General features: G+C 37.1%; 1 protein-coding gene across 1 annotated transcript in view; it reads right to left on the reverse strand.

Moving 5' to 3' along the window:
* The window catches only part of ITGA1 (integrin subunit alpha 1), a 75,303-nt gene that overhangs the window by 7,334 nt on the left and 53,973 nt on the right, over nucleotides 1-13,996 (reverse strand). Inside the window, exons 15-27 of the mRNA XM_009272535.2 lie at nucleotides 13,574-13,704; nucleotides 11,997-12,160; nucleotides 11,670-11,806; nucleotides 10,582-10,692; nucleotides 9,890-9,975; nucleotides 9,551-9,686; nucleotides 8,493-8,573; nucleotides 6,673-6,749; nucleotides 5,867-5,956; nucleotides 4,711-4,813; nucleotides 3,095-3,208; nucleotides 1,312-1,416; nucleotides 69-173 (exon numbers count right to left, since the gene is read on the reverse strand). Coding sequence (XP_009270810.1) covers nucleotides 69-173; nucleotides 1,312-1,416; nucleotides 3,095-3,208; nucleotides 4,711-4,813; nucleotides 5,867-5,956; nucleotides 6,673-6,749; nucleotides 8,493-8,573; nucleotides 9,551-9,686; nucleotides 9,890-9,975; nucleotides 10,582-10,692; nucleotides 11,670-11,806; nucleotides 11,997-12,160; nucleotides 13,574-13,704 — 1,440 coding nt within the window. The remainder of the gene's footprint in view (nucleotides 1-68; nucleotides 174-1,311; nucleotides 1,417-3,094; nucleotides 3,209-4,710; nucleotides 4,814-5,866; nucleotides 5,957-6,672; nucleotides 6,750-8,492; nucleotides 8,574-9,550; nucleotides 9,687-9,889; nucleotides 9,976-10,581; nucleotides 10,693-11,669; nucleotides 11,807-11,996; nucleotides 12,161-13,573; nucleotides 13,705-13,996) is intronic.

Genomic DNA, 13,996 nt, shown 5'->3' on the forward strand with positions numbered 1-13,996 from the left:
ACATTAGAAACATTGGCTTAAGTTTCTCAAAGCCAAGAGTATTCTGAATACAAATGGGATTTACTTACTTTTATGATGGTATGTTTCCATACTCTTAATGAAACATTCAATTGATATATGTCAGATGGGACCAGGGCACAATTAATAGATGCACAGCTGTATGTATCACAGTCCTGTTTAAAAGGCACAAGCATGAATTAATAGGAAGAGACTTTTCACATTACTAAACCAAAAATATGTAAACTACTATATATACAGATCATAGACTTGCTATGACACCAATATTAAACCAATACTAATTACTGGGGCTTTTTATGTAAAAATGACACTGCAGTATATAAAACGAGTTGAGATATTCATGCTGTGGTAGAATAGACTCAGTTTTTGCAGGTTCGCTTAGCCTTGAGGAAGCTCTGTAACTGTAGGTATGCAGAAAAGGCATCAGCAGAGCTCCTAAAGGAGGCACAGCCTGTAACAGCAAGTGTTTTTCTGCCAACACAGCTATGGCTTCTCCGCAGTGTTTCTTGATCCTTTCAAATTGTGGGACACCTGAATCTTTCAAGCAGGGCAGGATGTCTGTGTGAAAATTTAAGTATCTTTACTTGCCAGCTGTCAGGACAGCAGAACCACGTTCAACACTTTGGAAATTTTTGCTTAGCCTAGACCTTTATCACCTCTGTGAAGGACTATGATAAGCGTGACAAAATACTCTTCTCATGGCATGACTTCATTTGCACCAGAAACTCCACTCATACCTCTATGCTGAGGAGGTAGTATGATGGTTTTCCCCCTGACGTGCCAACAGAACTATGGCAGCAAAATTACTTTGCAACTCTTCCATCTAAATGTGAGGGGCTAATCCTTTCCAAATGGGATCATCAATTACATTTCTGCCAGTTGCATGGAAAATCTGTCAGATCAGAGTGTTAGCATTTGAAAGTATTTTCAACCGAATGTCTAAAAAAGTTGCAAGGGACATGAGAAGCTTTTAAAATATTACTATTTACTAATTACAATGGGAATATAGGAGGTGAAAATTTACTCAGCTGTCAAATGTGCTACTGTTATTTACACATTTGCTAAATTTAAAAAAAAACCAAACCAAACCAAATTCAGTTCCACGTACAGTTTTGTAGCCAAATAAAACCTATAGCTAGTCTACATAAAAATGGCTTTTCAGGCTATTAAGACAAAGTGAGTTTCCATAGGATACAGTTTGAGAGAAGCTTTTAAATATTTATTGCAGAAGTACTCAGCTCAAAGATCTGGGTTAATATCTGGGATGAATATATGTACTATATGTAGGCTTACCATAATTGTATCCTTTGTAGGTTCTTTTATTTTTGGCAACACAAATGGTTTCCCAGTGCTGATCTTCAAGGGATCTACAGGGTAACTAGTCTGGCAGACGGCATTCTGTTAGCAGAAATACAAATATTATTCTTATTGTCTGAATATGCAATCTATTAAAAAAAAATGCTCTGGAAACAAGCCAACATAAATAATATTTAATATTTAATAACATTAATATTATTTACTAACTGCTAAATGCAATAAAACTGCATATTGCAAGAGTGCAGAATAGGAAATTCAGATGGTGTAGGTATTGAAGTATCATTATTCAAACAACAAATGAGATTTTTATGAGATAATTTAACCTAAACTCTATCCAGCTACTCAAACATCTGTAGAAGCAAACAAGAGCTTCCTGCAAGATGACCATTACATGAACCAGCAAGAGCTGGCTATTAAAAAAGCTAAATAGCTTTTGCATGGGAATCCGCAGAGGTTCTGCCTTAGCAAGCAGACAGGCAGGTTAAGTGCAGGATTCAGGAGCCTCCATTGCAGCGCCCAGGAAGGGGGAGCAGGTGCTGGAGCACTGTTAGATCTCCATGGCTCCTTCAAAGGCAGTTGGGAAATCCTTTGGTGTCTCGGTGCAGGGGAATTTGTTTTTTCAGTCAGGTCATTCACTTTCAGATTGCTAGCATGGAGAGGATTGCAAATCCCCTGCAGTGCACTTTGGCACACTACTATCACTAGGGTGTAGCTAGCAGTAGATGAATTTTACCGACAGAAAAAGCACAGATTTGTTGAGTTTATGTGCAAACTTGGGTCAAATATGGTGATTGCCTAGGAATGAAAATAATGAGGGAAGGAATTTAAGAACAGACACAATTTCTTTTTATTCTAAACATGAAATATTTTGGGGGTTTTTGGATTTTTTTGTTTTAAAGTGAACCTTGAGCTTTCACTTAGACCATTTGGTTTATTTTTCAGTGGTGCAACACCTCAAAACTAAGTGAAATATTTGGACAGAGGTGCATATATGTGTGTGCCTCTGAGGGAAAGATTGAAAAAAAAAAAAAAAAAAAAAAAGGGTTTTAGGTCACCATTTAGTGATATTTGGGTTCTTCAGCCATCCAGTTATTGATATAGCTCTAGTTTTAATATCTACAGATCTGGAATCATGGGATTTGCTGGAATTGTGATCTCCTCCAGCTGCTCTGGAAGAGTGAAATGGAAAAACTCAAATGAGGGCTGCAGTGAAGAGCATTTGAAAGACATGACCTACCATCCCCTTCAAGATGTCTCAGTGCCCCAGAGAAGGAAGAAGCCAGAGGACTGCTAGTGCTGGAGAGCAGACGTGCAGGAAGGCTAATTTCAGTAACAGAAAGAAGAGGACTGAACAGGAGATTGAGCTCTAGATGTACACAGCAGGACTAGAGCATTTGCAGTAAGCACTGCTGACAATGGAGATAATCTGAGGCTCAGTAGGCAAAACTAAGAAAGAAACTCCCGCCACACATATCTCAGTCTGGACCTCTCATCACTTGGCAATATATCAAATTAACCTTGTTCTAGTCCAGTTATTGTTCAACACCATTTTAAATTTGTTTCCTTTTAAGAAAATTTATCTCTCTGTCTTCTTATGCACACCTGTACATACTCTTAAAACACCAGCATTTCATCTTTTAGACTAAAAGCAATATCTACCTTGAAGCAAGGTATAATCCCAAATGTTTGCATTTTGCAGTTCCTTACAACAAAAATTTCAAATTTAAATTAATCATAAAAATACAAATTCCTAGCTTACTTGGGAATGTGACAACGCAGTAAGGTAGAGAAGAGTGTTCTTGGCTGTTGTTACATCAGGAAATAAGATCTGCAGTGTGAGGTTTGGCATTGGAAAGTGTTCACCTTTTTCAATCTATAAAAAAAAAAAGTTTTGATTAGTACTTTCCTTATTTTGTTGGTATTTGACTGTGAGTTTTTTCCTTTCCTGTGTTTTTCTTTTATTCTGTGTTTTTTTTACACTTCCACAGTCAGTTATGCAAAAAGTGGTGTGATGAACTCTTACTTTTTCCCCCTGAGAACAGCCTGTTGTGAATTAGCAGACGCATTCTTCTGTGGTCTTTGATAATACAATACTCTATTGAAGGAAATCAAATGAACAGGATGAAAGGGGACATTTTGACATAAATTCCTTCTTGTTATCTTGTTTGCTGCATCCTCTTATCATCTGACACTTCTACTTCAGATAATTTCATCTCAATTTTTAATAAAGCCCCCAAAATGCTTTAACATGCGAGAGGAGCCACCGTACTAGCGGTGGCTCCTGCTGGTTCCTCCTCAGGTGTGCTTAGGCAACAGCCCTCCTGCTCACCTGCTCCTCTCACATGTTTCCTAAGAAGATCACAGGACATATCTGTAAGCTGCTACTCCTTCTAAACATGCCTGCTGTGGCCGAGGATGGAGAAAATGCCTAGGTGGAATTGCTGGCAGGAGAATAGGTGATCCTGTCTCTGAAGTGGACGAGCTTAATAAATACTCAAGAACCTGTTTAACTTTTTTCTTCTAACTACTTATTTTTGATAAGCTGCTTGCAGAGATGAGTTGTGCTTATGAGATCATAAATGGTATACTCTGCAGTCCACCAGCTATTATATTCAGAAAGCAAAGATTCTGAAATGAGATGAATAATGTCTTAAACATCCACAAAAAGCTTCGAGATTATTGGATTTGAACTTTTAGACTAAAAAGAGTAGCTGAGTAAAAAACTATAGGTGGGCTAAAAAATATAAAAACCCCCTTTGCCATTGCTATTTAGTGAGAGCGAGAGCTTTCCCATGCCCATTTTTTACAGAGAGAAGGTTGATTCAGAGACTTTTATCCTTTGTATTTGGGACCCTCGTTCAGCTTTGGATTTGACACTGGGAAACAAGGATGCTCTCAAGATAACAAAATTCAGTCCTACTGCAACTTGAGGCTGGGCTTCTAGTCCACTAAATATCTTTTTCAAGTTATTTTAGTTTGCAGTATTCATTCCATTAGGAAGATAATGTTCTTGGCGCATGGCATTTGCCTTTTTCAAAGCTGACTGAATTTTGGAAATATCTGTTCTCAACTGCAATGAGCATACGTCAAATTCTCATTTATTAGGGCATACTCTTTCCCCGGCTGAGGGCAGCAGCTCTAAAAACCACCTGAACTACTCTGTGGGAGATGGACCACTCTGAGAACCTCTGACTCACCTTATTCCAAAGCAAGCAAGAAAAAAAACAGTGTTAAACACAAAGTACCCATGTAGAAGGTTTAACATATTGCATAGCTGCTATTTAAGTAATAGGCTAGCACACTGAGCGATTCAAACCAGATGAAAAAAAAAGATTAAGCCAGTACCTATATCATGCAGTTTTAATTGTTTCTTACCCTATAATGCAGAATAACTTCATCCCCAATCTGCTCTGTTGTGTTAACAGCAGTAGGGACGGTATCATTTGCTGCAATTATAACATGGTGCTCTTTGAAAACACTGTGGATTAAAAAAACACAAGAAAAAAAAAACCCAATAAGCACAAAAACTTCATAAAAACTCTAGCAGTTAATAATACAGGTCTTTTCATTATTTCATGAATCCCCCACGACTAGTCTTGCAATTAAGAGTGCATTGCTACTTCCACTGAAGTTCAACTCATCCGTTTTCTGAGTAGTGCTTCCTTTTCATTATGTACATTTTAAATGTTTTGTTCAGATAAAACTACAGAATGAGCAAATATTGTTCCCAAAAGTAATACATCAGGGCCTGATTTTGCTGTTCTTATTCTAGCTGTGCAGTGCCTTATCCTGAGTATTGCCATGTAAAACAGGCAGGGTCCTATAAAAGACAGAACCAAGTAAAAAGAGAACAAAACCAGCATGTTCTAAATTCAACGTTATTCCCTATGGGACAAACAAAGGCTGGATTTGAACCATGAAATGCATCCAAAATGAATTAGACTTAATTATTTACACCTGCACACCATGCAATATACTCTACTGATAATAATTATAATGTTTTTCAGGTGTGGAATTTAACTGAATTTTAGCTATTTCTGAAAATAAATTGTACTAGAAGACCTGCATTAAAATTTATGTCTGAATTGATAAAAACAAACCTCTGAGAATCTAAAATTAAGGCTAATTTTTGAAGCTGGAAATCAAACACCACACCATGCAGTATTATAGTGATACAAACTCACGGCCATCAGGAAGCTGGAAGTATTTGCTTTCTTATGTACCTGAAATGCCTTTGAATGAAGAGAGCAAAGTACAAAAATCAACAAAAGCTGCTGTTGTACTTGCAAACTGCAGATCAAATTTAAATAGATAAAACGGAGCTACAGCAAGATAGGGACAGTATAACTGCTCCACCATTTCATGTAACTGCTCTTTTCAATGCAGCCTGTGCTTCCTGTTCATGAGACTAGAAGCTGTCATTTGTAGATACTAACTTGAGCACAGCTCAACAACAAAACAATACCATATTCTCTTTGAACACCTGCTGTCTACTGGGCTAGCAAACAGAAGTACAGAGAAGCATCAATACCTTACAAATATTAATCCTACTTCATATTTTACTGGAATTGTAACGTGTCCTCTGTTGTCACTTAAGGTCTCAGGTGGTTCTTCACTGTCACTAAAATAAAACAACGTATGCCACTCAGATCAGAGTGTGATAGTCATCTGCACATGCAACATGAGTACTAGGTGGGAAGGGGTCTTAAGAAACTGAAATACCTACAGCTCTGGGTATGAAAACACACTACCCATTTCCAGTTAATTACTATCTCCTAAAAATAAATTCAAAAGACTATTTTTAGTAACTAAAAAGTTAAGTCCTGCACCAGTCCCAGCTCAGAAATGCATCTTTGTTAAAATTACAGACTGCAGTTGACTGAATGAAAATGGGCCAAGTAAGGGCCACTACTCTCACACCATCCCTGTATTTTGCAGGGACAGCAAACACTGAGGGCAAGTGCATTCCTTTACTTTATCACAGACAACTTCCGCAATGCTCTTGCTCTTTGAAGGCCAGACCTTTTTGTTTAGCATAGACTGTGATTCATGCTGAAGTATGCAGTAATTTTGTAAGAGAATAAACCTTTTCTGAGGGTAAAACTACCGGAAATTATGACTCATTTGTGACTCTCAGGCTCTAAAGACAAACAGCTATTTATTTAGTCCACTCAGTCCACTGCTGAGTACATCCGTAAAGCTGTCAGCTCTACAGATTGTTAAACTACTTCTGAGTTGAGAAAAGTCATCCTAGTTTTGCTGTGATACACAAAGCTGTAGAGCTTTCAAAAAAAAAAAAAAAAATCAGACGATAAACAAGCAATGATTGCAACTAACCTTGTTGTATATACGTGAACAGTAGCATTTTCCAGGAGATATGATGCATTGAATTGGAATGATATTTTGAAGGAAATCTATTTGGAGAAATACATTACACATTTTAAAAGAAAAAAAAAAAGAAAAGAAAAAGCAGCACACTAATAAGGTTTGATCTGACGAAAAATGAGCAAAATTTTGCTACTTTTATCTGTGGAATACTTACTCACATTTTAACACTTTTCTATGAATGAATCCACTTTTTTGAATTTGTCCCAACCAAGAAGGAAATCTTAATAGTTATCACTTATTAAACAGAAGCCTCAAATTTTCAGAACTGACAAGCCTCAGTAAAACTTATTATGTAGTATATTAAAAATACGTAGCTAAGTAATTCTTAATGGAAGCCAACTGGTCTTGCAACCAATTTATTGAACCCTTTTTTTTCCTCCAGTGAGGAAGAAACAAAGCTTCAAAGCCTGGCTTCAAAGCCTGGCAACTACAGTGGAGATAAGCTGCCTATAGAAGGCTGCTGGAATATAGTAAAACACCTAGACTACCGAACAGAAATGTTTACAATGTAAATAAATGACTACTAGGTGTCATAAAAATTCCCTACTCTTTATAACTAGAGCAAATCTATCACAATTTGGCGCTACACGAAATTCGGGAACACTGTCCCAAACATGTCCCTCTTTATAGCCTGACACTTAAGGGTAATTTTATATGAAGCAAAAGTTTTACTATTTGTTACTGTACAGGATTTTTCAGCTCAAACTTTTATTTTTCCTTTAATATGCACAAATCTTTATTACAAAGTGACCCAGAGAAAGTTGTCTTAGATATTTCTTCATATTAAAAAAAAAAGACCCAGGAAGAGGCTTTAAAAAGGAACGTATTAGGGATGCTTATCAGTGAATCAGAGATTAATTGATTTCTGAATGCAAAGAAGAGTATGAAATTTCTAAATTTAAGGATCTATAGCTACAGACAAACTAACAATCAAAGCCTGAAAGGAAAACGTGAAAAATCCAGTAAAGCTGGGAATGGAGCATTGTGTGGGCACTGGCATTGGGTAGTATGCTTATTTGGCTGCAAGAAATTAACAGCTGACTTAATTCCTACAAGTCCAAGACACAAGCTGGAACATGTATGTGGGAGGCAATGTAAGAGGACATCACTCCTGATCCTCCTTCTGTTACGCATACAGAGGAACAGACAAGAAACTGCCAGGAAAGACAGTTGGTCTTATTTGAATGCAATTTGATATTTCCCAATTCAATATCAGAACTATTTAAGTGAGGTTTAGATGCATATTTTCAATGGCTAAGTTTAGCTAAAACTCCCTTTCTGTTCCAGCAGGAGATATAGACTTACCACTGGAGCTGTTCAAGCTGGAGCTCTGGCTTTGGCAGATCCAGGTTAGCATTTCCACATACCAGCTTATTCTCTGTCCAACCATCTGATTAAATTTTATATACAAAATAACTAAAGTCATAGGCTCCAACCTGTGGAACACCACAGTATCTAATGTCTTACCAGTATATCCTAACCAATATCCTATCTGGAGACAGACCCTTCTGGCCAGGTGTGCCACTTGCCTTCTGACAGTGTCAAGGATGGCAATATGCACCTTCTACCTCCTCACATACCACCGCTGACTGCCCAGGTACTGAAGACCTGATGTTATCCTATCTGGCTCAGTGCAGTTCATATCAAGGATAGCTTGGGACAGGTTTTGGGGTGAACACAAAAGAAAAGAAATTCAGAGGTGATAGGGACTGCCCTAGCCTTAGAGCAACATGAAGCAAGAAGACCTTGCATGCAGGGGGACTTTTTACCTCTTCTGCACGTTTTAGAAATGGATATCCCACTTTACAGGTGATGTTGTGATTAGATTCACAACTATCTTTCTGTATATCCTAAAGGAAAAAGAAAGTGAAATCATGACCTTGTGCAAACTCTTTTTAAATTTTGACTAAGCATCAAGGGCCTGTTGATCATATATACCATCATTGTCAAAACATCGTAACAGTCAAAGCCTTAATTGAACTGGACCAAAAATAGGAAGCCACAACTTCCACAAAACAATTTCCACCTATGGACATCTACATCGATTAGTAGCCATCATTCCCTTCCAGTGAAAGTGTTTGGAACATTAGGAATTTTATACAAACTGGACATCACGCAAATTAGTCGTGGGGTCTAGCAGATCAACATATGTATAAGTACACAGTTTTAACATGTAATTTTGTAAATCTGTTCCTAACTTGGCAATAAAAGTGACATTCATACTTCATAAATTATTGCCACAGGGTCAGCAACAATGCTATAGATCCTTGACTTCTCCTAATCTGCAACAGCAGGACTGTAGATTGAAACCAAACTTCTCCTAAAGTTTCCCACCTGAACTAAGGTGAATTCATAGCATATCTGCTGAGGCAGGCAGAAAAACAGCTACTTTGGAAATGCTGTCTGAGGTAGGGATGAGGCAGGCACTGCCTATGCTGCCCTACGAAGAGAGTGCTTTTTCTATACACGTGCAAAAGGAGAATTCTAGAGGCTCAGGAGCTGTACTGACGAATAACAAGGTATTTCTGGCTCTACAGATGTACAGATGATTCATGGTGCTGACGTTCATCTAAGATGCAGGCACTTACTGTCTAAGTGTCATTGTGGAACTTGCGTCTGTAGTTAACAGAGGCTAGGCAAGAGTCCACTCAGGTCAAAATAAATACACTTTTTTAGAGGTATAAGCAAGGACAGCACTCCCAGGGAATATCTTCCAATCAACTGAGATGATGCCAGAGCAGTGAAATTCAGGCTTAATAAAAAGACTTCCTCGGATCTCTCTAGCAATATAGGTTATCATAAATGTGATAATGTGAAAAATTCCTACCTCAATGCCAGCAAAAATAATATTTGGAGAATACTGAACCAAAACTCTGGTATTATAGGCACTGTCTTTTCTGTTCTTCACAGAGAGTTGGATGGTGAACTTATCATTGCGTGACTTTACAATGAACGGAGAAGAGCTGTAAAATAAAGTAAGGATGTTGGACATCTTAACTTTTGAATCTGTTTTTAACATAAAGAGGAACTTCTTTCAGTGTCCAGACTATATTGTTTCTGATTTGGAAATTATGCCACAGCATTATCTTATTAGACTACAGAATTTATAATTTACATAGAAATTTTGTGTAGATATCAAGTGATACAATAAACCCAGTGTAGTTACCTGTCTCCAGCTATGCTTGCTTTTACATTCAGAACAAGATCTGAAATGCATTTATTTTTGGCTCCACAATCTTTTGTGAAAGGAATCTGCAACAATAGTATTTTTATTCTCAATTTTATTACATTTATTATTAAAATTAAATACTTGCATTTTAATTAATTATCTAATTTTATATAAGGTCTTCTGTTTGACAATCAAAGAAGTCATTATCTAATTTATATAAGGTCTTCTGTTTGACAATCAAAGAAGTCTTCCCTAATATTAATCAGTTAGACATGCCAATATCCTGTAAAATGCATAGATGAAACATAACCTTTCTACTCATTCCCTTCTAAGTGATTCATCTAGATTAGAAAAAGAGGCAATAGTAGAAGTATGAATGATGCCAAGCACCATCAAAGTATATGACTAACATTCCCCTGCTCTATCTATGTAAAAAATGACAGTAAAATTGCTTGTACTTTCTTCTATCTTCAGTTAACTCTGGACAGCTTTAAAACCCCAGGCTGGTTCCCAAGCACACTGAATGAAGCTTTTCACTCCTGAAGACTCATTCAGAGGAAATATCTTCTGGACAGGCTCAATGACCCTCCCTCTTTCGCCAATTTGTGGACAATACTTTCAGCTCTTCTGTGGGCTACGAATTTTACCTTAAATACTTTGGTTATTAATACAGAATCTTGCTGACTTACATATTCAGATATTGAATTTGGCAGGTTGCTATCAAGAACAGGTCCGCTCTCTGGATCAGAAAAATTGAACTCCAGCAAAACCTTTACAGAGTCCTGAAAGTCAGGCTTATCCTAGAACATAAAGAAAACAAAATTGCTGTTATGGACATTCACTTTAATATCTAAGGAGGTTAAAACCCCCAAACAATGCTGAGGTAAAATATTTTTCAGTCACACTGTCGCCAATCCTTGCTACAGAAGCATTCGAATGCTTGCAATTGATGATAAAGCATTTAATGTGCAAGCCAATCCTTATAAATATCTACTAATGTTTTGTGTAGTTCATCTCATCATAAAAATGTCACATAGCTTGAGCTTATCCAGCACAGTTTCATTTAAGAATGTCTCAGAACAGACAACTCGTATATTTTGCTCTTTTAGTTGTGCTTAAGAGATCAGTAAGACGAACAGCAGCAGTATCACTTTGTGTGAAGTCAAACTGAGGCCTGCTGTTAGGAGATGTATTGCATATTCAAGCAAAATCTGGGCATCATTTATCATTAGTTTTGAATTATGATACAACTGTGAAGTCACTAAACATTTTAAATGTGGGTAGCTTATAATATACACCTCCATTCACTCTGCACATTAGTTACAATCTGGGCAATTTCATACTCACAGTTGCTAATTACATTTCTGTTTCGCAGTAAGTATTCTCTATCCCAAACCTAATTTGCAAATTTTTTTACTATATTTTAGTAGGAGGAATTGCAAATATGCAAACTAGACTTCCAGCTCATATGCTCCTGCTGAGTTTTGAATGCACCTAAACTACTAACCACGATAGCTGCTTTGTTCCACTAAGTGTGTTATGCTCTTTCTAAAGACAGACACAAACAGACAAAGGGCAATAGACTGTACAGGTAAGTAAATAGTTTATATCTATATACATATACAAATATATAAATCCTAAGTGGTAAACAAACTTTATGTACCCTTCTTAAGATTAATTCTGGATGCAGATTTTGTTGTCCAATTTGTAACTAATCAAATACATTTGGGTTACTATAATGTCAACATGAGAAAAACACTTTAAATGATTTACTTGCCAACATGTAGAAGTTATGTTTAATACATTCTGACCCTTTGATAGTTATATTTTTTTGCATTTTCCTCTCATGGCTTTCTGTGAACAAGCTTCGAGGTATTTGCCTTTGTGAATCGAGAGTAATCCAATACTGTAGACCTGCAAAGGAAGTGGAGATCAATATTACGAACCAATTTGCCTCTACACATTCTTTTTTCCCCCGGTATCTTAAATGCGCTTGGAATAGTGAATTTAGAAGAGATGCGTTCCATTTTTGGAGAAATAAACGAATGCGAGCATAGCAGTTTTACAGCATAAAGATTCCGTAGCTTAGTGCTTGTCTACATGCTGGATTCAAATATATCTTCCTTCGACTTCAGTCTGGTCTTAAAACAAATTGTGGCATTTATGCATATTGTTTTTCTTTTATTTATCTGACAATTTTGTTGTTGGATATTGATGCTTTTGGGTGTAAATTGCATGGAAACATTTACTTCAGCCACATCACGAGACCTTAACAAAAACACAAAGAGAGAAAGTGCCTTGAAAATAATAGCAGCAATTTTTTTTAACTTAAGAATGAACTTACAAAATGTGCAACATTCGACATTAAAATACACATATGTGATGGTCTAGACAAATAATTAACTATACACTCTATATATAGTACCAGTAAACAACAAATTACAGAGAAAGCGGTCACAGCATTTCTCCACAGCGCTGTACTTGTTTCACAACAGATACCAGATGAAAGGAAATATTTCAAAAGCATTTAAGCAACTCTATACAGCCAGTCCCATTTTAAAAGAGACTGAAGGCCCAGGCCCATCCTTGAGGGTATCCACAGATGAACATACTATACATGAGCTGGAGGGTAGTGTGTCATCTCTTAGGCTGTGGGTAGATAAACAGGCTGAGATTCACTACCAATTTGCTTCACTTTAAGTCCCCTTTGCCCCTGTCCCTGCAATGCATTCCTGCCTCTCCCTTTGCTCTGGCTTAGCTTCCTTTTGGCCTTGAGACGGAGTACACCGGTGTACTAAACCAGCAGAAAATTTAGCTGGCAAAATAGCTTTCTTCAGATTTGTGATCTAAACAATGCAGTGAAGGGGAATCTCATTGCATTCACACACAGAGCTTTTAGAAAGACAAACTACCAAAGGAAGGTGAAGAGAAGCTGGCAGCTTGAGGATGGTAGCAAGACCTGACAAACTTGATCACCTATCAGGTGAGTTAGGTGGAACAGCAGGGCAGGGAAAGCAAGGAGCTGGCTTAGTAATTGCCTTACCAGAGAGAGAAACGGTTTTAGTTGTGCTTTAGACGTGAGGGATTACGTTACCTTGTTTATTTCTCTCACTAGTATTTTTCTCTTCTCCCTTAAAAAATATATTGCTCATTATGCTATCTGAATCATGCTTTTTTGTAAGGAAAATGAATTCACTGTTAACCAGAAAGTTTAGTTAAATTTTTCCAAGATCTTCTGTAGGGAGTCAAAGTAGACTTTTCTTAGTAGGAAGTCAAATGAGTTTTCTCAGTGTCCCCTTCACATTTGAACCTGTCCTTGATATTGCTAATAAGATAATAGGCAATATAGTGTGAAAAAGAGAACACTTAGGGTTTTTTCTGTTTTACTGAGTGCCACAAGTGGAATCAGTTTCTATTTTGAATATGGTCTAGGAGGGCAAGGTCTTCATACTAGGCTAACAAGGTTTCTAAAACATTCTTATATTTATTACTGTTATCCGTTAAGTTTTATACTCGTTCCTCCAGAGATATATGAAAATATGAAGATTCACAGCCAGTGTCAAAGCATGAGATGAAACCAGTATTCTCACAACAGTCCAAACACTAGTGCATGCAAGTTACATCGGTATCCCAAGACAAATGGTTATTTTCTGGCCTGACAGCTGCTGTGAGTATCCGTACCAGAAGAGGGCAGCCCCACCAAGGCCTCCAATGGTGACATCAATCAGCCCATCATCGTTTAAATCCATTTCTCCGTGCACAGACTGGCCAAAAAATTTCACTTTTTCCCCATCTCCACCTGATGCAATACGCTGTGAAAAGCATTAAGAGGTTTATGCAGTGCATACTGAAGGATAAGAACATTCAAGACACATTTGTTGGCAGTTAGATGGCTTTTAGACTCTTTAAATATATTAAATTTTCATTACAATTCTCCTAAAAGGGTTACCATGGTGATGAACACACCATAAATTTTCAGAATTGCAAAATATCTACTTTTCTGGCTGTACAGAACATTTCAGAAGGTTTCTAATAAAAACATGCAAATATATTTGTAACATTATTAGAGTCAAATTCAGTTAAATCAGACTGAGTTTAAAAGTA

Source organism: Aptenodytes forsteri, unplaced genomic scaffold, assembly GCF_000699145.1.
Source record: "Aptenodytes forsteri isolate BGI_AS27 unplaced genomic scaffold, ASM69914v1 Scaffold92, whole genome shotgun sequence".
In the NCBI taxonomy this organism is placed as follows: Eukaryota; Metazoa; Chordata; class Aves; order Sphenisciformes; family Spheniscidae; genus Aptenodytes; species Aptenodytes forsteri.